Raw genomic sequence first — 27,972 nt, 5'->3', positions numbered from 1 at the left:
ACACTGCAGTTAGAGTAAAGCGTTTCTGCAGAATAAAACCAGAAACCGAGGGAAACGCAGATATGACGCCATCGACAGGCGACTCCCTGGTTAACCCTTGTGCACTGTTGGATTTCTGCTTACACCCCTTATGGTCCGGGTCAAATTGACCCTAATTGGATTCAATACAATTCCCCAAAACTCACACTATGAAAAAGCACATACAATCAGGTACAAACAATTAACTTTTAATATCAATACTTTTCACACATTACAAAGAATAATAATCTGAATTTACGATTTAAAAAAATACTTTTAACCATTTTTATTTTTAAGATTGGCCCTTAGGACACTTGCCTTTATACATTTAGAACAATACTATCTTAGTCTAAACCTAAAGTAATCTTGACCAACTATATAGCATTTTAAAGCTTTCAGACTCTAATTGTCATATTTGGTGACTGATTTTCAAAAGAGATGACAGAGCAGGAGATAAATAGCAATAGATTTGTCATTTGTGATGCGGTACCAAACTATAACGCACGTTTTGACTCTGTCCATATGTTTTTTTTATATGCATTATGCATTTTAGAGATTGAATTCAAATCAAATATTAACATTACTGCCCAAACTACTTCTCAATAGGATGTCTACTTCAAAGATATTTTGAAAAGTATGAAAATATAACGTTCAGATCACTCAAACCATATATGGAAATCGAAGAGTCTACATGTCATCTAGTGGAAAATGTTGGTACTGCGCACAAAAACTTTTTTTTTTGTTGAGATATCAACCTAAAATTTGGTACAGAATTTCAGATATTTAGCTTTGATTTTCATGAGGTTTTAGAATTTAACATGTTTTGTAAAATGTATATTTTATATAAAATATAAAAATATGTTATATATTTTCATGTTCATAAACTTCTATAACTTGTTTTAAACTTTACTTTTATGATTTATACAGTGATTGCTGATTTCAAAACACTGCTTCATGAAGTTGTTAATAGTTGAAGAGCTCTGACATACAACAAAGTGTTTTGTATTTTGTGTCTGTACAGTTGCTTTTGAACAGCTGTCCTATACGGGTCAAATTGACCCACAAACAGCAAGAGTGTATACAATTTTGATAATCACATTTCACAACGCATTATCATGTTGAAACTTTGCATGCATGTTAATGACCCTAAATGAGAAAAGGTCACACAATTTAAAGAAAAACAATGTGGGTTAGATAGTATTTCAGATAGATTGAAAAAAGAAATTATAGCTCTTTTACCATTTGTGGCATACAAAAAATATTTCTGTATTGAAAAAATGGGGAAAAGCACATTTTTTTAGCTTCATACGTTAGTAAAAGACTAAAATAACAAACTATAACCAAGAAATGTTATTATTTTGGGTCTCTACAATTGCCATAGAACATTAAAATATGCGGGTCAAATTGACCCGTGAACATCACGGACGTAACAGTAAATGTGTGTGTATATGTCAAAACACATCAGCGTGTTGAAATTTTGCATGCATGTTCATGACCCTAAATGAGAGTCACAAAATTTAAAGAAAAAAAAAACATAGGTTAACTGATATTTCTGACAACTTAAAAATCAAAACGGGTCAAATTGACCCGCAACATAACACAAGGGTTAAAATAGCCATTTCTCACGATTTACAAATAGTTGGAAACATTTGGGATACTGTAAGTACTCAACTGAACAAAATGTATAACACTGGCCTAGTGGTTTACATTTTTTTACATAGTGCAGCTTTAAATAGTCTAATGAATCAATACATCATAAATCCTTCTAAAATGTGTTTTCAATTCACTATGGTAAACCTATTATTGTGTGTTTATATTTTAGATCTGTCTAAAATCTTAAATTTCGTAGATGTACGTCACTCGCCCCTGAGTGTGTTACGTTATATCTGTATAGAGAGAAGTTGCTCCAGCTAGGTGTGTCTGGTGTGGGAGTGGCAGAGGGTAGTTGTCACGAGCGAGAAAAGTTGAGCTTAATGGAGCAGCAGAACAGAGAGTCTTGGTGAGAAACATGACAGGATGTATGTGACTTTTCAAGGATATGTCGTCTGTTAATAAGGACTTTAAGCAACAGCTGTGGATGTTGTGGCGTTCTGTTGTGCATGCGCGACTTTAACAGGATAATGTCACAAAGTAGCAGTTATTGTTAAAGGAACACACTCCACTTTTTTTGAAATAGGCTCATTTTCCAGCTCCGCTAGAGTTCAACAGTTGAGTTTTACCGTTTCCGAATCCATTCAGCCGATCTCCGTGTCTGGCGGTAGCACTTTTAGCATAGCTTAGCATAGATCATTGAATCTGATTAGACCGTTAGCATAAAAAAAGACTTTTGCGATTTTTAAATAATCAAAATTTGACTTTTCATTTTTCGTCGGTCCTAACACACGATGTAACTACAGAATAGTCAAGTTTTAAATAGTAAAAGTATTGAAACTCTTTGGTCATTTTTGAGCGAGATGCCAACGGTCTAATCAGATTCAATGATCTATGCTAAGCTATGCTAAAAGTGCTACCGCCAGACCCGGAGATCGGCTGAAGGGATTAGAAAACGGTAAAACTCAACTGTTGAACTCTAGGGGAGCCCATTTTCAAAAAAAGTGGTGTATTCCTTTAACATTTTTTGTTGTTGTTTTATTTGAGAGAACCATATTCATCCACAGAGCAGAGTCACAACCAAAACAATGTTCTTCCGCATGCATTTCTTTCTAAACCGCTAGAAGGTCAAAAGTTATAGTGTGTACCTTTTAAATCACCATGGCTTTGTGTTTAGATATCTTAATATTATTGATACCCCTTTAAGTAATATTTTGAGATGTGGCATGTCATTGTTTTTGTTTTATGTTTTTGTCTTCCTTCTAATGCTGTGCTTCATTTGTTTGGTTGTACATGTTTGTGGTTGAAATGTTAATTCGATATAAAATCAAGATCTCTGAAACCTTACACTGAATGAATACAGAGAGAGACATGGCACAGATCAAAGTTTATCAAAAGCATTTAATATTATTCAGAGTAATCATATCAATGTCACACGAATTCACAAAGTGTTTAAGACATGTCTGGCTCAGTTCGCTTCGTGTGTGAATTCCAAAACAGTGCAGATTTTAAATAACCACAAAAATAAAATAATGAGGGGAAAAAAAAGGAAAGTGTGTGTATATTGCAACAGGAAAAATTTCTTAAAAAATTGAGAGTAGCTCAAGAAGAACTCAGCACCATCTATTATCATAATCAAAACCATTTTCCTGATAATACATGAATCATTTCACTGCTAACGCCTCTAATGTTGTAAAAAAAAAATTACAGTATATAATTCAAAACAATAATGCGTTAAACCCTCTTTCACACGGTTACTCATTCCAGTAAAATGCCACAATTTACAGGTCAATGTGATTTTCTTTTTCTCCATTTAAGCCTCAGTTTAGGCGTATGACAACCCACTGCAGCCGATAACTGTGTATTGAAAGTTTATGCTGGCTGTAGTCAGCATGGCAACTGTGTCCTCAAATGAACAGCATTTACAACAGAAGCACCACTAAATGTGTACGATAAGTATCAAAAACTGTTCTGAGCCCCAAATCGTGAATCAAGAGCACCTCTCTCCGAGTAGCTGCTAATCCAGGCTCAGGATTACTGACATCAGTCACCATCAGAGTACAAAAACAAGCAAAGATTCAGAGAGCACAGGTCTGATCTGACAACTCGGACATGAACATGGCCCCTGGATTTAATCGCTTCTCTTCAAAACAAACATTTCGACTGGCAGGTGAGAAGGTGTTCAAATATATAACAGTGATCACATTTAAGTCGTGTTGTTGTTAAAACGTGTGTATAACAGACAACGTCTGATTAGTCAAACCCTACACGCTGTGCTCTACAATCTAGAAGGACAAGGAGTCAGTTATGAGAGATTTAATAGGAAAAGATATTTAAAGGGGCAAGCACCAAGATAAAACAAAAACAAAGAAAATCAGCACCCTTGAAATATTACAGAATAACAATAGAAACCCTTAATACATCTATGATAACCATGTTGAGGCAGGGAGAGCATTTTATATCCAATAAATAGAAGAACATTTTAAATAAAAAAAAAATGTACAATAAAAAAAGAAAAACGAATAGATCTGTATAGAGGTGAGAAACGATTCACTGACCGAAACTGAACAAGTATACGCACAAAATGCAGGAAAAGAAAGAGATTGATTAAAAATGCAATCCTTAAATGCTTGTCCTGATGATATAAACACAACATTCCACACTAAAACTGAAAAAGTCTTTTAAAACCCGTATGTTTTGAAGCATTCTGAACAACTATTTCTTTTAATTCTTAATGCTTTAGAAAAATGTCCATAGCTCTATTATTAGTATTATTAATTTTTATCTCTTCACTAAATACAAGTCACAAGGCCAATGTGGTATATATCTAGGCTGTTCTAGGTTTAAAAATAATAAATTATTGGAGAAAAATAAGCACCCACGAGAAAAGTACAAAGAGCATTTAGACATTTCAGTATTCAAGACCAAAAAAGAAAAAAAAAAAGAAAACTAAGAACAAAAACCTAAACGGACAGGATCTTGTCAACTCCGCTGCTGTTAGCCAAACTGCCGCCCATCTGACGTCCCGCAGAGCCATTCAGAGGTTGATACGCAAGACCGACAGAAGTGTCTTATTGGCTGATTGGTTCTGTAAACAATGCCGAGTAAACTGGTTCTGGATTGGCTGTTCAACAAATATTAACAGTAGTAGGTAATTTTTTTTTTCCCAACGGTAAATGTTTTAAGTCTTAATTGGACTAAAATAAAAGATCTTGTCCTGCGAGCAGGAGTTTTGGTTATGGCTGTGAGGGAAAGGGATGAGACGTTCTCATCGGGAGCTGGGACTGATGGCCTGAGGAAGCAGACAGACATGTGATGTTAGCGCACGAACATGAGCAAAGCTTCCGAAACATCTTTGACAAAGCGTGCGGTTGAACTCACCAGGGTGAATGAGTCGTACACGTTCATCAGCTCCTCCATGCGGTATTGCTCCAGCACTACTACATTGGAGAGGTTTGGGCTGCGTTGTCGCGCACAGTCCTCACAGTGCACCACATACGTCTTCCGGCTTCCAGTCTCACTGGTCACAAACAGCAGGTTAAACACCTCCACCTGCTCAAGAACAAAAAAACAAACCCCAAACTCTTAAAGGGACCCTATTATGTCATTCAAAAGTTCATAAGTAAATCATGTAAATCAAAATCTCCTTTGATACTATCGATCACAACATTCTTTTGAACAGACTCGAAAATTGCATTGGCATGGTTCAAATCAGACCGTTATCAGTTTGTAGCAGTAAATGAAGAGATGTCACACCGATCACAAGTTCAGTATGGAGTACCGCAAGGCTCAGTGCTAGGACCGTTGCTCTTCACCCTGTACATCCCACCCTTGGGAGGCAGTTTTCACTGTTACGCTGATGATACTCAGCTCTATATTTCTTCATGCTGACGAAACATACCATGCATAGTTGTTTATTAAAAATGGGATGACTAGTAATTTCCTACTACCAATTCTGAATAGAAAAAAAACCCTTTGAGTTTGAATTATTGGACCAAAAACCTCTGCATGTAATAAATCACTTGATCGTTTTCATCGTCAGTTAAGAACCTGGGTGTGCTCTTTAGCCGCATTTCCATCGAAATTACCCGGAACAATTTGTCCCAGGAACTTCTCCCCCTCAGACCTGGTGCTGTCTGCGTTTCCATCATGTTCTAAAGTACCGTGAAGGTTAGGCAAATTAGCCCGGTGACGTAGGACTGTGCGGGACTTTCCAGTTCGCGCTGGATTTCATCCTCTGCATATAAGCTTAAAAAAAAGACCGATGACGAAGTTCAGGCTTTATTTTTTTTTAAATCCATTGTTGATTCAAATAGCAAACAAGTCTTACTACACGCACCGCAACAGACCTTTAAAAATGAGACTGAAATAAAATGCTGCATGGAGTCAACCAACCAGCATGTTCAGTGCTCAATTCACACCCCCAAAAGTTCCTGAACTTTTAAAAAGTACTACCTCGCAAGCAGGGACTTTCTGAGGGGGAAATTTTTACCCGGAACTTTATTTAGACCCCGGTCCCTGCGGTCGAAACACTCCGAGTACCCCCCCAAAGTCCCTAGTTCCTGGGGAAAGTTCCTGCGGTGGAAACACGGCATTTGACACCAATCTTTCATTTGAAAGCCATATTTCTAGCAACTGAAAAACCACATTTTTGAAAAGTTAGTACATGCGTTCATGACCTCAAGGCTGGATTATTGTAATGCTCTACTAGGTGGTTGCCCTGCTCGCCTAATAAACAAACTCCTGCTAGTCCTTCCTGGTTCTAGTAAGAACTCTCTAGAAAGTATGACCACATTAGACCGGTTTTGTCAACACTGCACTGGCTCCCTATTAAACATAATATAAATAATAAAATCTTGCTTATTACTTACAAAGCCCTTAATGGTTTAGCTCCCCAGTACTTGAGCGAGCTCTTAATGCATTACACTCCCTCACGTCTATAGTGATCTCAAAACTCTGGCCAGTTGATCATACCTAGAATATCAGAAGATCCTTTTCCTATTTAACACCCAAACTCTGGAGTAGTCGTCCTAGCCTTGTTCGGGAAGCTGACACACTCGGTCTTTAAATCTAGACTAAAAACAAATCTCTTTAACCTGGCATACACACAACACATTATCAATTTCTATTATTCGCATCAGTTAAATCATTGTTAGGCTGTATAAATTAAGTTAACCAGAACCGGGACCCCTTCCTATAAGACCCGATGTACTCGTTACATCATAAAAAGAATGGCATCCATGCTAATATTAGCCTCTCTCTCATCCTTATCCCAAGGTTACCGTAGTCAGCCGTATCCGGTCCATATCCAGATCAGATGGTGGACCTGCACCTAGGCACGACCACAACGTAGCCCTGAATGTCAGCAGAGACCGTGTCTACTAGACAATCCCCTGTGAAGACCTCATCGACATGACAGTCATTGGCACAGATCCTCATCAAAGACCACAAGAACCAGGCAGGTCCTCCGCACAGACCCTATGGCCAGCTTTGGCTCCATACCGGCATGAAGAAACGATCTTCAAACAAAAGGAACGGGATGAATATTTAAATGCTACCGATCCCGATCTGAATTCTGACTTGTGATGCAGCCTGAATCATAATGTCCCCGTGTTTTTTTTTTTCTGGCCAGAGGAGAACTGGCTCTCTTATACCCCTTTTCCACCAAGGCAGTGCTGGTGCTAGTTCGGAGCCAGAGCCTAGTTTCAAATCGGTTCTTTTGTGTTTCCACACCCAAAGCACCAGCTCCGAGCCAGGAAAAGTGGTTCTTAAGTAGCACCAAAACATTGCTGGGCTAGAAGTAAGAACCGATTACATCAGGCGCTGGGGTCATCAAGACGAACACAAACTTGAGATCCACCATTTTTGAAATAGCAGGTAATGGAGCTAACAGCTGCTCGTTTGTAATCTCCGTCTATACAAATTACGGCCTGGTGTGTTTGTGTTCCCCGCTGCCTCGCTAGCGTTGCTGAGAAAGATGAGACGCATACAGTGACGTAAGACCTGGCTCTGTTGTGGCTCTCGGCATGTGGAAAAGCAAACGGTTCTTAGAAGGCTCTTCAGTCGAACCAAATATGAACTGGGACTAGCACTGGCTCTGAACTAGCACCCGGTTCATTCTGGTGGAAAAGGGGTATGAGTGAGCCTGGTTTCTCCCTAGGAACCCAAACTCCATCAGGTGACAATGTCGCCTCTGGCTTGCTTAGTTGGGGATGCTTAATATTCAACAGTATTATTGATCTCTGTTGTATGAGATTTGAACTTGGCTACATCTTTTTTTGCAAAACTGCAAAATGAACTACTGTAATAATTGATGATCTTGTAACAATCTGAGTAGCATGAGTTAAAAGTGGGGTCAGATTAAACTGTGTGAGCTTGGAAGTGGATCTTTACAACAAAACTGAATCAACACTGAACTGACTTCAGCTGAACAAAAGCCGAAATGCACAACTTTCCTGTTATCACTGTAAAGCTGTGAAGTTATCACAGGAAGTGCTGCCCTGCACGGTTCAGCAGCAGTCATTATTAAAATGGTGAGAACACAACAAAAGGTTGTGATGTTTTGCCCTTGAAGTGATAAAAAAACAACTTTCTTTAACAGTGATAAACTCCTCCTGGACTTATAACTACCTTTGTTTGAGGGCGATCCAAAACGGCAAGTAGGCGGGTATTTTGAAAATGTCTTACATGGTGAAATAGCTACGTCACAAACACTTTTGTAGTCCTGCCATTATTTAAGGCTGTTGTTTTCTGTTGTAGAGATTCAATCCCGTTGGACTTTTTGCATGAACTGTGTGCTTTGCAGATTGTTTACATGCACAAACAGCCTTATTACACACCAAAGGAAAGTGTTGCCCATTCCTGGGCCTCTAGTGACACCAAAAGGAATTGCAAAAATAATGATTGCTAGTGGTACAGAAATGACCAATTCACCTTTTGGTTATGCCCAATTCTGATGCAGAATAACCCGAGAGGAGACAGCTGCATATTAAATATTCTTGTAATATAATTCTGCAGGTCTGGTGGGTTTTTGCATACCAATAGTATCCTTTGTCTAAGTAGAACCTGTCAATATATTATAAAAATGATATAGCACAACATTCGACTCACATCACACTCATTACAGTAGTAGGCCGGCTCATCTTTCACTCTGCTCTGGTAGGAGATCTTCTTTCCTGCTGCCACCAGCTGGTCCCTCAGGATCTGAATGTGCTTAATAGACTGAAGGAGACAGTGTCTGAAAAGGAGGAAAGAAAAATGGATGAAATGTCCATGCTACTTAATTGTGGCGTAACTTGGTAAGAAAGAGTCTGTAATGCTGCTGCATACTCACTTGATCATCTTGTAAGTGTCTGGATCGGAGACTTTGACGTTGCGTGCCACGTTCCAGGACACGTGAATCATGGGAACAATGGATTTCACCTTCTTCACTTCGTTCCACTCAAATCTCTCTAAAGCCAACTGGTACTGATATGCTACAAATGCAAAGACAAAGGTCAAGCAAAAAAGCTTTTTACATAATGACTGATACAATTTTTCAGTGATCAAAAGAAAAGGTTAAACGTTTAGGTGTGGGTTACTCACAGTTGACAGGTCCCACATTCCAGGCAATGTTGTTGCACCAGCCCACGGCTTGAACCCAGTGTACGGTGCCTGCGTTGATCCACACCAGATCTCCAGGCCTTTGGATGAACCGGTACACGGGGATATTAGAGCGGTACAAGTCATCTAGAACCGGCCACCATGATCCTGTTAGGTAGTCCACTCCATGCCTGAGAGAAAAGTTAATATATTTTTGATTAAAATAAACACTTTCATCAGGAATCAAATATTGTTTGGCTATGAGTGTTATTTTGACAGTTTTTGATACATAGACTAACTCTTCTGTTGCTTACAAAGACTGATTTTGAATGTTTCAAGCGGCACAGTTTCTTACTTTTCACAGAAATCACTGATGGCCTCCCAGTAGTCGTCATGGACAGCAAACCACTCACAGTCTCCAGGCCCAATATTGATGTTTACGGAACAGAAGTTATTGTTCTCCTGGTGTCCTGATGACAAGCATTAAATATGACATTTACCATCAATAAACAACTACTTTCCAAAGCAGACTAATCCATCATTAAGAATATTATTTGAGAGCGAGTCAAACCTGGTGTACGGCAGCCAGGGACCTTCATGTAGAGTTGTACTGTATTCATTCCCAAAATGGTGTGGCCAACATGGCTCAGCATGTTACCACTGGAGGAAACGCGCATGAACGCCGGCAACTTCTGCAGCTCTTGCAGCTGAGGCTTCCATCTAAAGCACAAGACACAACACCATTAGGTTAATGCAGATTTCTTGTACATTACACAGGCATCATTCAATTTCCACAACATATTTATGGTGGAGATTTTCATTCGATCCAAAAGAAACAGGAAAAGTCACACATTTAAGTAATTATGCACAACGGTCTTACCTTTTGGGATCGGACAGATCAATGTTGGTGCCAAATTTAATTATCTTCCCCACAGATTTCTGCTCTGAACTGTAAAAATAATGAAATGATTAATAAAAGCAGATCTTTATTCCTACACACACAGGGAGGGTGATTAATTATAGTTCATTCAAATCTCATTCAAATACTTTTTTAATTTGCTATACATTACCTAGAGCTGGGAGCTGGGGGATTACTGGTCATATTCTCAGAGTTAGTCGCTGATTTCTCATCATCTTCCTCCTCCTCCTCCTCATCACTGCCCTTCTCTTCCTGCAAGGTCAAACAATGGTATGGTGAGTGCATGACATATTATTCTACATGCAATTTAGGACTTTATAACATACAGAAGTGTACAAACAAGAATGCAAAATGACCGATACACCTCTGGAAATGAACAAACACTGTGTCCAAACTTTTATGGTGTAGGAGTGTACACTTGTGTTCACACCTGTAAGCTCTCTTGGAAGCTGGAGGCCTGGTACTGGGCATACTTGGCAATCGTTGTATGCGACCTGCTGCTCTCGCAGGGCCAGGTCTGGCCAGTGCCACTGGGATCCCAGTTCTCATCTGCTGGCTGCTGAACCTGGGTCCGGACTTCTACTGCATGCTCCGCATTTGCCTCCACCAAAGACTTGGTGGAAAACAGACCAAGATCTATAAAGGAGGAGGAATGGGGGGAAAGTGCAACTCAGTTTCCACAACAGCAACTGTAGAGTTACAAAATTTAAACGGTTCATCCAGCATCTAAACTTACTTAATCTAAGGGAGCCAGCTAGTCCTCGGATGACCGTAATGGGGTTTTTAGAATCTGTGCAGAACTGCAGCAGGACCGGAGAGAATGCATCTCGCTTACTTTCCAACTGCAGAGAAACACCAACATGGAATCATTAAGACATGCTTTTAACTCCACCATTGATGGAATTTCCCATCATTTATGAGACAACTCTTCCCCAGCATTGACAGAATAGTAGAGGTTGTTGTGTATGTAATACCAATAAATGACCACAAGGGGGCAGGAGATGCCAACAATGCTACTGCAGTGCTTACATAGATACTAGGTGTGGGGGGGTTGAGTTTCTCTCGAGGGATGGGCAGCTCTGGGGTCGTAATTGGTTTAACAGAGAAGGCAGGTAGGAGGTATGATTCCTTGAATTTCTCCTTCACACGAGCTCCCCTGAAACAAGAAGACATTAAGTATTAGATTTGGTCTTTCATGGTCATCAAACTGCCACTGGGATGTCCTGCATGGAAATATCACTTACTTGCAGGCTCTGATGATTTCACTAGCTGTGTTCTTTATGGTGATTTGCTCCAGAGGAATCCTCCTCTCCTCCACCTCTGAAGCAATAAAGGTCTCCCTGTCCCCACTCTCCACCTTTATGAGGCGTATCTTCAGTTCTTTGGGTGGTCCATCTGTCAGTGCCTTTAGTTTCTGAAAGTCGTCCGAACATAACGCCGATGAAGCTGATGGGAGCTCTGAGGAACGTCCTGAGCTGCTGCCATTGTCTTTACTTTGTGCCCACTCTTCCCCTTCGCTCTGAGATAGGTTACATTCCTCTTTCCTTCTCTTCTTGTCTCCGTCACGCTCTTGTTCCTTCTCCCTAAACTCCTTACTCTGAATGTCCAGGTTACCCAGCACCTGCCTGCTCTTCTTTTCCTTGTGCGACTTTCCATCCCTGTGCCGTCGACTGAAGCTGGAAGATGAGGACGAGGAAATAGACGCATCGTCGTGTCTTTCTCTGTGCTTTTTCTTTCTCTCTTTCCTGTCCTCATGTTTTTTGCTACTGCTACCGTGTTTGTGTTTCCTCTCTCGTTCTCTGTGCCGGTCCTTTTCTTTATCGGGTTTGCATATCTGTGACTCTGCCTTTGAGTGGTCTTTATAAGGGAGTATGTGTTTGTTCACTTCATAGCTTTGACCAAGCTCTGCTAGCGAAGACTCTGAGATGGTGGTCAGTTTTGGTCGTCTATCTAACAAGTCTTTCAGAGTTTCTGAATCCTTATCTCCAGTGGGTTCTTCTGAAATCTCTTCCTCGTCATCATTACCAAAAAGATCTGATTGGCTTATTTTATCCCCTCTTGTCCTCTCGGATGCCCAACCTGTAGGCGAGAGGGGACAGGGCTGATCTGAGTTACTAATGGCAGGGGTTTGCGTCGGACTGCTAAAACCTGGGTGATTAGTTGTACCTGATGTGGGAGAAGTGCTTTGTTGTTGCCTGCAAATGTCAGGCCCCAGAGAAAGAGACGAAGAGTACTTAACTCCCACAAATGCAGAGGGAGGAGGACGACCAAAGGGCCCACCCCGGTAGGTGTATTTCTGGCTCTCAAGTACAGACGCAAGGTTTTTAAACATGCTGTTTACACCTGTCTGGTGGAGATGTGGCCGCTGAGGTGGTGGTGAACAGGATGGAGTTTCATCTTCTTCATCATCCTCACACTCACTTTTCTCTACCTCTGGAAGGCCATACAGCTTGGCCAAGTCACTATGGCGATAGTTGGTTCCTGTTGTGGCAAGAACGCTTTCTTGGGAGTGCATGCTAATGGAATTGGCAGACTTGGGAATGACCTTAAGAACCTCCTCTTCTTCCTCAGGTGAAGAAGTGCGACTGCAAGGCGATGTCAAGGAACCTTGCCGACTTAACACAGGTGGGCTTGCATGGCTATCTGCCTGAAAATCCTCAGTTGGAGATTGCTTTAGGGCAGGCACGAGGTCTGGTGCGCATAAATAACTCTTCATCGGTGCCACATTTGCAGAAAATGGAGATTCCGGTACTGCCTGTTCTCCCCTCTGACCAGAATACAACTCCTCCTCTTTCTTGATGGACTCATCCAGCATCTTCATAATGTTAGCCAATCCATCAGGCAAGAGCTCTGAAGTTTCCTCCTCAAATTGGGCACCATCAGAGTCACCACTGCAACTACTAGCACTGCTACCCAGACTACCAAGTCCTGTACTGGGCATGTGTTTCTGCAAGCTATTTGTGGCTGTGCTGATTTGTGTGCATGAAGAGCGAACATCCTTGGGGAAAGCCTGGTACAGTTTGGGTGGCTCTCGCAGGGGCGGGGGGTTGGGTATAGCATCCAAAATCCCAGGAATATGAGAGTTTTTCAACATGGTGACATCTTTGGATGGATCAGGTTTCAATTGCATTGTGTGGTTGTGGGAGGGGCTTATGAGACCTGACTCTAAGGGGTATGTGGGAATCCCTGTAGTATTCTGAGATGGTGCTCCACTCTTCCATTTCTCTCTCTGCCTTTGCTTCTCACGGGCATATTCGGTCTGGGGGGTGAGCGGGGGTGGCCGTGGTCGTTCTATAATGGTTGTTGCAGTTCCAGAAGGACGTGGGGGCACTCCTCCTCGACTCAACCAGGGATAAGGTGGTGAATTCTGGCTAGGAGGTGAGACGGAAGAGGGTGCATTGGCTGGAGACAAACGAAGAGGTGGAGGCTCAGCTACACTCCCTGACAGCAAACGTTCCAGACTCTTGATTGCAGACTCACTTTGTGGCTTTGTCTCCACCTCTTGTCTCTCCACATTCCGTTTCCTCTCTTTCTCCTGTTCTCTCCTTCTCTCTTCCGCTTGCATGTGGCCCTGCAACTCTGCATCAAGTTTATTTAAAGCGTCAGCAATGGATTGAGAGTTTAGGGCAGAAGTTTGCAAACAGGACCTTGGGTAGACTGGGGCTGAAACAGTAGTAGTTGCCTGAGAAATTGAGGAGAAAGCTTGAATGGGCACAGAGTTGTATGAACTGTTGGATATTGACTGGAGGGCTGAATTGACTTTTATGTGTGTTGGAGGTTGAGGGTGGTGTAAAGGTGAACTGACGGCTTGTGGGAGAGTGTTAGAGGTCTTGCTGGTGATGACGCTCTCCCCTGATCTCTGAAGCCCTGAGTTTAGGGTGGAGAAAGTAGAGGACACTGGGGTGTAGTTAGGTCTACCTTGTCCTGTGTGAGGGAGAGTGGACTGTTGAATCTGAGATTGCGCCCCTCTATATGGGTGTGGAAGGGTTCCAACACCAGGGTGGACACCCTGATACCCTGGATGTGGCCGATTTTGACCAATCATGGATACATGGTTTGGGTTTGAGATTAGCACTGAAGAATCCGTTCCTCTCCAGTTGCTTAGGGTGCTGGGGATGGAGGTGTTAGGAGGTGCAGAGCTCATAGTAGGGAGGCTTCCAACATTGGTGTATAGCTCCAGGGAGCAAGGTGGATGAGGAGTTTCCAGGTTTGGGGTAATGACAGGTTTTCGAACAGGGGCCTGAGAAGGGCTCACACGTTTGGGCGTCCCTGGACCCTGGTCGCCCCCAACAACCTTATTCTTTGCCTGAGAAAGGCGTGCGACAACCTGAGAATCCCCTGTTGCTAAAATGTCATGTGATTCCTAAAGGGAAATGAATATTAGAGTCAATAAAACAAGACACAAAATTGTAACTTTTGATAATAATATTTATATGTCACATATGCTATTGACTAATATTAAATAGGCAGTAATTGTCAAGTCTTAATCAGTTAACTCTTTAAATCAAGAGCCGGGTTTTGGTTAATACATGTTGAATCTGAGTGATTCACTTCATTTCATTCTCTCTGTGTGTGTGTGTGTGTGTTACCTGGTTCTTCCAGGGTTTGTTGGAGTTGTGCTGAGGTACTGTGGCCTTGGCCTGGTTGCTGGCTGGTGGGTTGGTGGAATGGATCAGCCCTGGGTGAGGCTGGAACTGGGAGTGACTGTAAGGCACAGTGGTGTGGTTTGCTGGTGAGGGTGCAGGGCGCTCCCTATCTGCCCGCAGTGATGAAGAGGATGTATGTGGTGGTGGAGCCTGGCTATCCAAAGAATTCACTCCAGAATCATGTCTTCTTTGTGGAGTAGTACCCTGTGGTTGCCCTTGGGTCTGAGCTGAAGGTCTGTTGTTGGGGTAGGGGTATGTAGAATGGTGGATGTGAGGGCTCTGTGAAGGTGGCCCCAGAGACTGTGATGACGGACCGGTCTTGTGGGACTGTGGTAGAGGACCCCTGCTTTGTCCGTAACCTCTTGTGGGGGGAATGGTAGGTGAAGACATGGTTGATGGATTCAAAGGAGGCGGTTTATATGGGAAACTTCCAATTCCTGTTGCAGCTGAATCCTGGGAATAGAGAATTAGAAGAATTAGCCATTAAGGAAAGTACATCTAGACACAAATGTCAGCCGATACACTACACGACAACGGGTTGCTGTGCTTTTCATACTACACGACTGTCTGTCAGTCAGCCATCGCCAAATGTTAGTTCAAAACATTTTATACTACAGTACTTGGATCGTATAGCAAGTCCAGATATTTAACCTGCTAAATAGAGTCGCCTACAATTTCTGCTCTTTGACAAGATGACAAGTGTAATATGTGGGTAAATGTGAAGGCTAATTAAAGTGGCAGGGACAGATAATGCAATTAAACTGACCCAATATCACTAAATATTAATATTCAGATCAGGGATGACTGACCTGGAAATCGATCTGCCCGCTTTTGCGTTCATTTGGGTTCCAGGGTGCTCCTCCTTTGTGCAGTGGGTTCCAAAATCCAGGTTTGGGAGAGGGGTAGTGAGAGGATGTCTGCTGATTCAAATTTACAGGTTGAGCAGGTATGCGCTGCATGGCTGAATGATGAGCCTGATATAAGAAACAGAAAAAGAGCGGGCTTTTTACAACGTTTGTTAAAGGAGAGTTTAAAGACAGAAAATGCATGGGTGAGGCCATAAAGACATGACCAACCTGGTCAGACAGAGAGCTCTTCTTTCTCTTGCTTGGACTGGGGCACTCTTCCATGGGCCGGTGTAGAGATGGAGCAGGGGTATGCTGAATGACAGAATGCTCTCCCAGAGGGGGCCCAGGCCGTTTTAACTGTCCAGAATGAGAGTGAGGTCCTCTGGGTTGCTGCTGAGTCTGAGGTTGAGTCCATATATCAGGTATTGGGGGCATGGGCCGTGAGCCATGGGCTGTGAACTGAGGATGAGGAGCACCATACTTGTGGAGAAAGAGAGAGAGAAACAAAGTTTAGTGAGAGTACTCTTAACCCTAATATTCAGCTACAGTGCTACACATTCAATTGAATTATTAAACGTGTGAAATTAAAGCTAGTCATTGACTTATTACATGAACATCATGCAGATGCTTATGAAACGTAAGGTCTATATTCACCTTCAGTAGCTGATTGGCTCGAGCTGTGAGGTGTGCAGGAGGCCCTGCATTGTAGCCATTGTGTAGTCGGTTGTGGTTATCCCCAGGCAATGGATCATAACCCTGGCCAGTTCTGGTTGGTTCCCAAGGCCTTGGAGGAGCAGGGGGTAACCTTTGTAATCCTGGCAGCAAAGCCTGAGACAGGTCTTGCTTATCCCCTCGATGTAAAGGCCTGGAAATGGAAAGGCACATTAGCAAACTTACAACGCTAGCTGTACGTTTTGCCAGAAGTGTTTGTAAAACAACAATAAAGCTTAAAAAGGCACTCACCCATTGTTTAAGAATTTACTAGGCTGGTTTAGGCCAGTCATGTGACTGGGTGGCATATGTGAGAGGAACTGATGCTGACTGGCACCAGGTAAGCACCTATCAAGAGAATGTTTTTGCTTTCATCATTCCTTTTGATAGCTCTGTTAACACAACTCAGCGAAGTCACTGAGAGCATAATGCAGCCCTGATGATGAGGTATAATTACCTGGAGGGAGGTGGCCAGGCGCGGCTGCCCACGGGAGCCCATGGTCCCCGGTTGAGTCCGTCCAGAGGAAAAGGGTCCCGCGTGCTGCACCCGGTGAACTGTTCTGGTGTGTGATGCATCCAGCCTAGACTACAAACAAAGACTACTTAATTATGTCATTTCCTACACATCTTCAATATCTTAGCCAATACATCTGGAAAGATTGCAAGCAGTTAAGTGGTTTTGACACTGAACTATTAAGTCACGATGCTGCCCTAAATGTCTTAGCTTAAAGTCAGATGGAAGAGCAGACATCACTTTATTTAGTGGCTACGCTGTTAATATTACAAAATAATGTTTTGCTAAGAGGCACCAAATAATCGTATCTAAATTATTGTTCAATAATTTCTACTCACCACACTAGCTGTGAGTGTGAAGCCCTCCACTGCAAAACAGAGAGGGCCACTCACCAACACGAAGGAGAAGCTGTTTACTGCTACTCCTGCCAACTGAAAAAAGAAAGAAAAGAGGAGAGATGGGACATAAGGGGGTGAGGCACAAATATACAGCCAAATCCATTAAACACAGGGGGAAAACACACCCTTTGTAGTCTGTATGAGTGTTTGGCCCGAAGGCAGCTATTAACAAAGGAACCCTCCAGAACGTCAGTACCACTTGTAACCTCTAGGGGGCAGTGTTCTTCTGTTTTCTAATGGGAGGAAAGGGTGCACAGATGGGCTTGTGGGAGTTCACCTATAGGGTGAGTACACTGAGGTCATTATAACCCTTCCTGAGGCCTCTTGGCAGAGGGTGAGAGTGATGGGAGGGAGGGGACGAGCAGAGCAAAGTCCTGGAGTCAAGCCAGCGGTGTCTGTGTGCATGTGTACATAAAGGAGTGTGTATACTTGTGTTGTGTTGCTTGAGTTTGATTATTTGCATGTGTATGAGTGTGTGTGTGTGTGTGTGTGTGTGTGAGACAAGAGAGGCACTGAGGTTAATCTCATTAGGCCAGGCGTGATGGAGAGAGGAAAGGATAGAAAGAAAGAGAGCAAGGGGTGGAGGGAGGAAAGGAACAGCAGAAGGCTTGAACAGGATGGATGGACAGATTAGGGGAAAAAGACGGGTCTAAAATTAAAGTGTTCTTCAGGGAGACTCCAAAGTGAGAAGACCGGCTGTGCTCCCATGAAACACCCACGCATGCAAACACACCGAGCTTCCCACGCATTCTGAACACACATGGCACACCGAGCGCAAGCTGGATGCACAAATATTGGCAAGCGCGTGTGCACACACTCGATTGAAATTGCTTGGCACACGCACACATATGCCCATACAGCAAAAGACGCCTAGCACACACTAATTATGCACTTGGCAAAAAAGCGTTTCAAGTGTGACAGGCACAGGCTCTCTCTTTCTATACACACACTTGTACAATAAAACAGGCCACAGATGCAAAACTTGCCACCCATGAAATGCTGTATAACCTGACAGGTTAGTCCTGGGCTAGTTACTCAGCAGGCAGGGTAAATTCACACGCCTTTAACGCCTCTATATAGTCTTTAAGCTGTAATTTTGGTGAAAAGGCATAATTAGTCCAAAGATAAATATGTATGCGGCAGTATTCTGAGATTGTTTGGATACAGCAAGTGTGTGTGTGAGCTATTCATTGCTCAGCAGGTTTAGTCAGTCAGCGCGTATGTGTGTGTATTTTGAGCCGAGCGTGCATACGAGCCCACCCACTCCTCTCTGGCTCATGGTGTTGCACTATTAAAAGGCTTCTCTGATATTTCAGGAAGTCTGGATTTAGCTGCTAGTGGGGACTGGAATAATCATGACCCTGTAATACACTGCAATCTTAGACAGTTTCTGCGTACACACACACACACAAGCACACAATTACCTGTCAAATAAGCATCTAGCACCACTTCTCAAATGTCTGAAGAGTTAGGGTTTAGCACCAACACTCGATCATCTCTGAGGTCGTTGATCGCTGTAGAGAGAGAGATAAAGAGGCAAACATCAGTGGATTGAGTTCGACTCTTATTTGTTTTCCTGGTCTATTACATTGGCTTGATTCCATCCAATCAGCACAAGTGCTGTAAAAACAGCCAGGCCTCGCAGCTGTGCCATCAATAATATCAGACAGGGTGTCAAAAAGGACTTCAGAGAAGAAAGAAAAGCACTGCAATTAAACGACAATTAAATTATATTATAATATAATCATAATTATTAATATTTTACAATAAAAATAAAGTCATTAGAATAACACGGATGGATATTATATAGGTGATTCAAATGTTAAATTAATTAATTAATTAAACTAAAAATATTTGAGCTTCTCAAGGCTTAAGAACAAAAGATGTGAGAAACATTGACAATCCAGACGAGAAGTGGATGTTTATGAGAAACTGCAGGAAATCCGTCTGCAACACTGGGAGCTCTTGGGTGGTGAGCAGGACAACAGTGAGAGGAAATCCATGATACTGTCTCTCACACACAATGGTGAGAGTTATTGTGGGGAGGTGTCTGAATAAACACGGGCCTGGCTCTCATAGAGACGTATTGGTGTGGAAAGCCAACCATCACATATGAAAACTGGAGCTCGGGAAAAACGCTCCATGAGAAAAACAGGGTGGATAAAGTGCTTTCAGGGGATTGGGATATCTGCAAGCTTTTAGCACGAGAGAAATATATACATTCGTATGAAATTGGAGTACACCAATGGTCACTATGGACCATTTTCACATTCCCTGGGCTCTCAGAAGCGGAGGTCGTCATAGTTAACTTCTGCTTCTTTGTTGTTTACTAACAAGGTAATGTAACACAATATAGGCCACATGCACACTTCAGCTAAATTCTGTTGTCAATTCACCTTTCAGTGCTTAAGCCCGTTCTGTACACAAATAGTTCAGTAATTTATGGGAGTGACAATCACATTATGCAACCGAATTAACCGCCAAAAACTGCAGGTAGTGACAACCGCATTTACATAAATTCTAATTCCATTAAATTCTAAATAAATCAAAATGCTTTATGCAAAAAAATATGGAAACATTGCAACCTGCACCGGCTCACTTTAATAACTCCATAAACTTGATCACTTTGTAAGCCACTCTTAGACATGCTCTGTGAAGCAGCCTTTACAAGCATGAGCAAAACTGCTCTGGTTAAAATAGTTGAATATAACGAGTCTTTCGACGCTGTAATCTAACTTTGGTCAGAATAGCAGATACTCACCAACACGTGAGACGTTACTGCCAAGAGAGACAGTTGTGCGTAGTGGTTTGAATCATATTTTTCAGTGTACATGCATACTAGAACACAAACCGAATAACACGCACACAAATGCAAAACGAAACTTCTCAGTACTACATATCCACATCATTCTGCTACAGCTTTGCTTTTACGAGAACATGTTTTACGTTACTAGTAATATAGATTTCTAGTAACGGGGAAACATTACAGCACGCCGAAACCGATTATTAAACGTATTGTAAGGAAGAGAAAAATCGAAACACACACACACACACACACGGTCTGATAACAGCTAGCTGTCTGCTGTCTAACAGGGGAACTCCCATGACTCAACCATGGAAAGGGCTTACCCCACAACCCAGACTCCCCCCCCGTCTCTTGCGTAGACTTTACGGTCAGGTGATCGGGGACGCCCACCTCAGTCGCAGCGTCGGGAATTTCTGAAAGTGTGCCGTCATCGATAAACATTCACAAACATATGCACTGTAAAATTACAGTGGGGTTTTTTTTAACCAAAACTCACGACGTCGAGGAGAAAGCAGTTGGCTTGCGGTGCAATTCATGGTTGCACTTTATTTTACAGTACGTGCACTTGTGGGTACTTACCTAAGAAAGTAATGGGTAATATGAGGTATATTGTGGTTATACTTTATTTTAAGGTGTCATTGTTACCGTGTAATTAAGTAATATTAATTAACAACATGCGCTTACTATAGGGTTAGGTTGAGTTACTGTTATTACTATGGTAAGTATATGTAAAAAGGACACTGTAAAATAAAGTGTTAACAGGTTTGGGTCAAGGTTAGTACCTCGTTATTGCAGTTACTATAATAAGTACATAGTATGTACATGGGGAACAGGACTGTAAAATTAAGTGCTACCCAATAAAAGTAAACGTGGTTGAGTGGTTATTAGTTTATTGTAAGGCATTGCATCGGCATTAGCTCGGTTTTCTAGAAATGCCATGTGTTCTCATATTTGGGTATGAGCCAGTATGTACTCATAATTGTGTTCAAAAACTATTTGAAAAGAATTCAAATCACTTTTGATCCTTAAATGTTACAACGATGACGCCATAATTATAAAATTCCCCCATTCACCCCCACGTCGACCCTCAGCTTGATAAAAAATCCCCATAACAACAAACATCAAACAACTATTCCAGTCACTGGCTTGGTCGTCACACTTACCAGATCAGCACCTAAAAACACCAAACCAATCGAGGGCTATGTGGGCGTCTCCAACCAACCCTGTCCATTCAAACAACTAAAAAAAAAAATCCCTTCAGGAAATAACCGTGCGGGCTAACCAACCATACAGCTGGACTAAAAGAAAAAAAGGATTTAAGTTGATTCGCTTTTGAAAGAATAAAGGGCTGACGTCACAGCAATGTGAAAACAATACCAAAAGGAGGAGATTATTTTAAAATGGGTCGCGTGAAGGATGTCATTCCCAGCATGACGACACCATCCTTGTTCCTGCCAGAAACTACACAGAGCGCCAAAACAGCTGAGCGCGCAAGTATGCATAAAAGACAACATGGAGTTGAGTCAAGGAATTGTGGCGTAAGCCTGGAGAGGGAAAACAGATAGGAAGAGGAGAGAAATATTGGGGAAATGTGAGAGGGGACAGCGGAAGAGCCCGTGGGTGAGCGCTCACATTTGGCCATTATACAACCCACCTCAGATAGAGATCACACTCAGAGGAAACACAACGTCACAGCAGGCTTGCGTCTGTTCCCTTCCCTGTGTGTGTGTCTCTGTGTGTGTGTGTGTGTGTGTGTGTGTGTGTGTGTGTGCCAGTGATGCAAGGCTGAGTCGTCACAATGGCGTCGCTAGCCCACACTCATAGCCTCCACACAAACATGCGCACAAGCAACAGAGTGTACATGCTGATCCAGTGAGGAAGTTCAGCTGAGGACACACACACACACACACACACACACACACACACACACACACACACGCGCGCGCTCGCTTCTATATGACACTCTGGCCAAGCCCTCACCCACATGTAACATCGTGACAACCTTCCCTCAACCTTGCACCACCTTTCCAAAAACAACACCACAATAAAAACTTTCACAACTGGCTCCATTATGCTTTCAGAATGTCACAACTTCACCACGATCGGTTTCCCTGCTCTCGTTTTCATGTCCCTTGACCTAGTTCCTGATTTATGGCTGCTAGACAGACAATAAATCCATCGGGATGGAGCATTTAAATGACAGACGCTTGACATCACAGGCATTGATATGATATTGACGTTCAATAAACACTAAAAATGTTCACTGCATATGCAAAGGACATGTTTAAATGAAAGTGCTGTTGTCCATCTGGCTAATGAATAAATATGTAGGCTAATATATAAGCCAGGGCAGATTTGCAGTTTAAACAAATGCTGAGAAAACTAGTATCTTATTACTCAGCTGACCTGACGTGACACCAAAATAATCAATATTACTCAGAGAATTGAGTCTTGAATTCAGGTGTCGGTCACAGTATGACTCGTCTCAGAGAGAAACATGATGCTTTTCTTAGTAACTCTAGTGGTCATGTCCTGTTACGAGAGTAAACATCCATGCTGTCACTGTGGTGAGCACTGCTGAGAAAACACCCTTAGTCATTACCTTGAGCGAGGTGATTACTGACACTCATGAAAGGAGATGTCAACATGAAACAAACCATTCACAAACCATTTTACTTCCATAATGTGTCATTTCTCCTGAATGAAAAACACATTCAATGAAAAACACTACTTGATCACTGACTATTGGACCATTTCAGGCGGAGTGAGTTGTGGTTAATGAACACTAATATGTTCATTTCCACAGATGTCAAATGTCCAAAACAACAAGGCTGTCTTCAAAGTTGCGCTGAAATGGAAGTGGCGACAGATGTTTTCAAAACAAGGGTGGGCACTTGTTTGTATCTCTCTCTCATTGAATAGATGGAGGACAGTCTGAATTCGCGAGCTTGCAGTCGATTGTAACAATAGGGGTGGAGTTTAAGCAAACTAATTATTTGGAGAAGTGTGGCATAATTGACCAGAGAGAAGTCAGTAGGTCACGATTATGACCAAGCGGCAACCTCCCGCAGTTTCTCTTGAAGCCAATCCGGAAGTGACTTAAACTGCAATTCATCGACTGGCCACTAGGGCTCCAGAAGGAGCAGAATCTCATTGAGCTCATGTTAAAATGCCCAACTTTACAGCAGAAGAAAACATATTTACAGTCTGGTACCAATTGTGGTTTTGGTCTCTACAGCTAATTTTGTCCTTCATGAGAACTGTGAGGGGGTTGAATTTCTTTATAACTCATTCGTTTGCATTATATAAAGCCTTAAAGTTCTGCATAATAAAGGGCGTGGCCACTTTGAGTGACAGGTGGATTGCCATTTGTCTGCTGTCTGTTAGTCATCTTGTCACCTCAGCTCCGCCCACGTCCCGCCTCTTTGCCCATTTTCTGTTATCCGGGAGTGACGTGCGATGATGCGCTGCCAAAGATGGCGACGGCCAGCTCGACCCGACTTTACGCTTCAAAACTGCTCTTCAGAATCCAATGGGTGACGACACGGACACTACGTCCATATTTTTTTTACGGCCTATGGTTATGACATTCAAGACCTGTGTTATGAAACATGCTCCTTTAAGCAGTTTAAGAGATCAGATCTAAAAGGCCTGTTCACACCAAGGACAATAACCATAACAATAAAGATATAGTTCTAAAAACGTTCCAAATATTAAAGAATAGCAGAGTCCACACCACATCTATAATGATAATGGCTCAGAGAAACAATAGCACTTTCAAAGCGATTTCATCCCCAGCTGATGAACGATAAAAACATTGACAGCCAATCAGAATCCTCCCAGAGCGTTTAAAGTGGCAGACGACAAAACTGAAGCTCGCGCTTAGAATAAACAGAACAATATCATCCGCTAGTGTGGACGCTAACATAGATATCGTTCTTGGTGGTAATTGGAATTTAAAGGAATAGTGCGCCCAAAAAAATTCTCCCGTGATTTACTCATCCTCAAGCCATCCTAGATGTATGAGTGACTTTCTTCTTTCAGACGAATACAATCAGAGTTTTATTAAATAATCCCAGCTATTGAATTGTGCCCAAGTTTTTGAAGCTCCAAAAAGCGCATCCATCCATGAGAAAAGTAATACGAGTGGGTTAATAAATGTCTTCTGAAGCGAAGCGATGGGTTTGTGTAAAAAAAATAAAATCAATTTTTAAAACTTAGGCCAGAACTCGACTGTCTCATGAACGCAAGGTTACGTTGTTGCCGGAAATCAGGGATTATAGTTTATTAGGTTATAAATATGGATATATGATGTAAGACGACTGTAAAAGCTAGTGGTTGTTGTGCGAGTAAACCTCACTCCTCTGATCTCAAGAGACGCTAGAGACTGGCGCTAGGGGTTGCAGCCTTTAGCCTCATGCCGGCAGACCCGGGTTCGAATCCCGCTTCGGTTCGAACAGGAGGGGTTACAGAAGATTTAAAATAAAAATGTCAAAGGATTTTTCGATATAAGAAGAGTTGTACCCTATGTTGGGTCAGACCCTTCACGCCGGAACTCGACTCTCTTGTGAACAGCCATTGCTGGAAGCCAGTGATTATAGTTTATAAAGTTTTAAATATGGATATTTTTCTTACAAAAACTCAATAGCGCTTTTAAAAACTCAGGCGCCATTAAATTGTATAACACTGTGTTCGTCTGAAAGAAGAAAGTCATATACATCTAATATGGCTTGAGGGTGAGTAAATCATGGGCTAATTTTCATTTTAGGTGAACTGTCCCTTTAAGATATCTTGATATCTCCATCTGGATAGTCAGGGAAAATGCTGCTTTGGTGACTGTTTGTTAATGTGAATATACCATCATGTGAGATTAAAGAAAGCAGAACAGATATGATAAGACAGGAAGTTGTCGTCAGAGCAACAGGAAGTGGGCCTCTCAAAAGAGGGGAGGGTGTCTTAAAGGGGACTGAGGTAACATCCTGTGGAACATATTCTGTGTGTACGTATTTATGAATGGCCCAGCTAATCAAATCAAAGACCGGCTGTGTGTCTAGTTTTTCATCATGTTCAGTCTTCTGAAGCTCAGCAGATGTTTTTGATCAACTTGTGTAATGCTTCCTCTGAGAAGTAGAGTAAAACTTTTTTACGGAACAGAAAGAGTGACTGACGTGCCCACACGTTACACAACACACACTGCCCAAAAGAGCTGAAAGACGAGTGCTGTGCACAGTGACTCAGTGTGCGAACGCCTGCTAGACATGAAAGTCTGGTGTGTGTGCCTGCACAGCCATCTGCCAGAAAACTTTTAACATGCTCAGACAGTACAAATGTGTCACCGTGTCATTGTGAGATGTCAGGAAACACGAGTTCACCCTTTCATCCTCTTTTAACATTAAGAATACGAAGCACTAGATTATAACCTTTCTCTGTAGCCTTCAAAACATCTCGGCTTTTCATTACCGGAACAGTTTGCACATCTCGGTCTTGTTTGTGTCTCATTAGCCCCCAAAAGTCCCCTCCTACATTCAATCTCCTCATTTCCCAGAAGCCAGTAATGCATTAGACACAAACAAAACGGGCACACTTATAAGTTATTAGTAACAAAAAGGATCAATCACGAACAAGCCGGCTCCCGGATTGCTATGGCAACTGGTTGCTGTGGTGGCGTACAAAAACACGAACGTCTGAAGCTCAACAAATTCGGAGAGGGATCCTGTCGAGCGGGATGGAGAGTCACGGCTGGCACCCGAAACGTTCCAGACACTCTAATAGAAATATGATAAAAGTTATTGACCATAAACAAGTGGAAAACTGACTATTACGTGAGATATTTGCACTACAGGAAAACAATCCCCCCTACATGACGCACATCAGCGATATGAGTGTTGCATCCTGGCTGCTCACTCTATCCAAAAAAACATCTGACTGAGTCACAGAAACATGACTGATCTTTTTTGTTTTCCACCACTCTCTCCCTCTCTCCATTCCTCTCAACCACTCCCACTCTAGTTTCACTTGCCTCCCTTTCTACTCACTTTCCCTTTTCCCCCCCTCACTCTGGTTTTCTGCCAAAAGCGTGAGAGCGCAAAGTGACAAAGGGAAAAAAAACCAAGCAAGTAAGAAGGGAAAAAACGTGGTGTCAAACAGAATTCTTACTAATTGTCCTTAATTACACCAACTAAGACAAACTCATCATGCAGAACACACCGTCGCACACTTTCTCCAGTGAGTGAAATTCTTTTAACTTGCCTACATCACTTCCTTTCACCACAAAAGCAGTCCTGACATGGGAAAAACTCCCACACGCAAGAGCTCAATGGAAGGAACGAGGAGGATTTTACAGCCTACATTGCTTTTCTTTTCCTTTTATTGGTCCAGTCCTGAAATACCAGTATAACCACCCTCACGCAAGCCCGGCTCCCTGTCATCATCAAGGGCTAGCGTGATAAGCGCACATCCAACTGACCTACACCATCATCCCTTCCTGTCACACACTAAATATGCAACCTACACCGTTTTTATCTCCACCTGCTAGGATCAAATTCACACCGACCGTCACTCAAGATGAATGACGGGAAGACCGACTCGTTTCTTTTCATTGAAAACACTGATTGAGCGTTTCTTTCAGGGAATGATGGAATGGCGCTTCAAAACAACAGTTCACGTATTCATAGTTTTGGAGGGCAAAACAAGGCTTTCCTCCATTGCCCGCCAGTCATTTTTACCAGGTTTGTAGTCAGTATTAATGCAGTAAGACGGTGATATTAAACAGTCCTTCCAGAAAAATGCAGAGTTTCTTTTGCGGATCCTTGATTTTGCGGCACGTTTTCTTAAAAAATGCGGTGGAATATGCAGGATATTTATGCGATGAAATTGCGGGAACTTGCAAAAACTGCGGCTTGATGAAAAAGAGAAATTCCCCCAAACACCCTGTTCTCATTAGGCTACTACCTTAATGTAAGGAGTCATTTCTTATTACTTCCTATGATAAGCAAGCATACTACATCACAGAAAGTGCTGGGAATATTGAAGTTCTCATCTTGTTTTACTTCTGACCTTAACCTCTTCCCTGTCACCGTCCCGCTGGCGGGACACCTGGCACTCTTTTTTTGATCTGCTTTTTTTGTATCATATATTTGAGTAATTATCATAAATTAGGTATCATTCGAAAGCTTACGAACTCAAAATTCATCCTGTGAAAACCGTTTTGAAATTGGACATTGCGTTACCATGGAAACGGGACTTTAAATTCTTCTAGCGTGCTCCTCCCCTAGTGGGCGTCATCATGTTTTATATTACAACATTTATTTTAACTACTTTATAATAAAAATCTTTTCTAATCTTGACAAAACACATATCGTCGGAAAGGTCTGAGTCTCAGGGTTCCATATTTGGTGACCATTTTGTGATGGAAGGGATATTTGGACAGAAATTTACAGAAAAATGCATCAAAAAACAATCAATGGAATATGTGTGACACCCGGTGGCTATTTGTGGTACAGCGCCTAAACAAAATCTCATGGGAACTTCAATTTTTGTGATATCAACTTCAAATTTGGAACACAACTTGGTTAGACATATGGCTTTGATTTTATAGTAATTTTAGATTAAATCATTTTTGTAAAATATATATTTTATATAAAATAAAAATATTTAGTACAGTATTTTTTACTTACAGTAAATTTAAATTTCCATAACTTTTTCATACTTTCATATTTTGAATTGTGTTCACTTCAGCAATAATCTGCCGAGTGTCTGCTTTAAAACAAGACCAAACTTAGGTCTATATTCCAAAGCATTCTTGAATTACAGCCCTTTAAGTTTGGATAGTGCATTTTCATGTGTATTCTCAAAAAGGGGGGTGACAGGTAAGGGGTTAATAAACGCATGACTCAAACTTACAAAACATTGAGTCAAACAAGTTCTGTAGCTTTACAAAAG

The 27,972-nt window shown here is 42.0% G+C and overlaps 1 protein-coding gene across 8 annotated transcripts in view; it reads right to left on the bottom strand.

The window, feature by feature from the left end:
- Window positions 1-2,991: 2,991 nt before the first annotated feature.
- kdm6ba (lysine (K)-specific demethylase 6B, a) overlaps window positions 2,992-27,972 on the bottom strand; it is a 127,750-nt gene continuing 102,769 nt past the window's right edge. For 5 of the 8 annotated variants that reach the window (XM_079809158.1, XM_079809159.1, XM_079809160.1 and 2 more), the window contains 21 exons: window positions 18,650-18,739; window positions 17,166-17,258; window positions 16,771-16,899; window positions 16,566-16,661; window positions 16,257-16,467; window positions 15,831-16,082; window positions 15,564-15,728; window positions 14,698-15,207; window positions 11,353-14,471; window positions 11,138-11,264; window positions 10,845-10,950; window positions 10,539-10,744; window positions 10,260-10,360; window positions 10,070-10,138; window positions 9,761-9,909; window positions 9,545-9,659; window positions 9,193-9,380; window positions 8,942-9,083; window positions 8,719-8,845; window positions 4,990-5,163; window positions 2,992-4,900 (listed from right to left, as the gene is read on the bottom strand). In XM_079809158.1, coding sequence (XP_079665284.1) covers window positions 4,877-4,900; window positions 4,990-5,163; window positions 8,719-8,845; window positions 8,942-9,083; window positions 9,193-9,380; window positions 9,545-9,659; window positions 9,761-9,909; window positions 10,070-10,138; window positions 10,260-10,360; window positions 10,539-10,744; window positions 10,845-10,950; window positions 11,138-11,264; window positions 11,353-14,471; window positions 14,698-15,207; window positions 15,564-15,728; window positions 15,831-16,082; window positions 16,257-16,467; window positions 16,566-16,661; window positions 16,771-16,889 — 6,000 coding nt within the window. In that variant the 5' untranslated portion in view covers window positions 16,890-16,899; window positions 17,166-17,258; window positions 18,650-18,739 and the 3' untranslated portion in view covers window positions 2,992-4,876. Of the gene's footprint in view, window positions 4,901-4,989; window positions 5,164-6,890; window positions 7,128-8,718; window positions 8,846-8,941; window positions 9,084-9,192; window positions 9,381-9,544; window positions 9,660-9,760; window positions 9,910-10,069; window positions 10,139-10,259; window positions 10,361-10,538; window positions 10,745-10,844; window positions 10,951-11,137; window positions 11,265-11,352; window positions 14,472-14,697; window positions 15,208-15,563; window positions 15,729-15,830; window positions 16,083-16,256; window positions 16,468-16,565; window positions 16,662-16,770; window positions 16,900-17,165; window positions 17,259-18,649; window positions 18,740-27,972 lie in introns of all 8 variants that reach the window. The other 3 variants (XR_013815956.1, XM_079809163.1, XM_079809164.1) reach the window with 3 other exon arrangements.

Source organism: Gobio gobio (assembly GCF_949357685.1).
Source record: "Gobio gobio genome assembly, chromosome: 2".
NCBI lineage: Eukaryota > Metazoa > Chordata > Actinopteri > Cypriniformes > Gobionidae > Gobio > Gobio gobio.
This window is presented reverse-complemented; position numbering and strand designations above follow the sequence as displayed.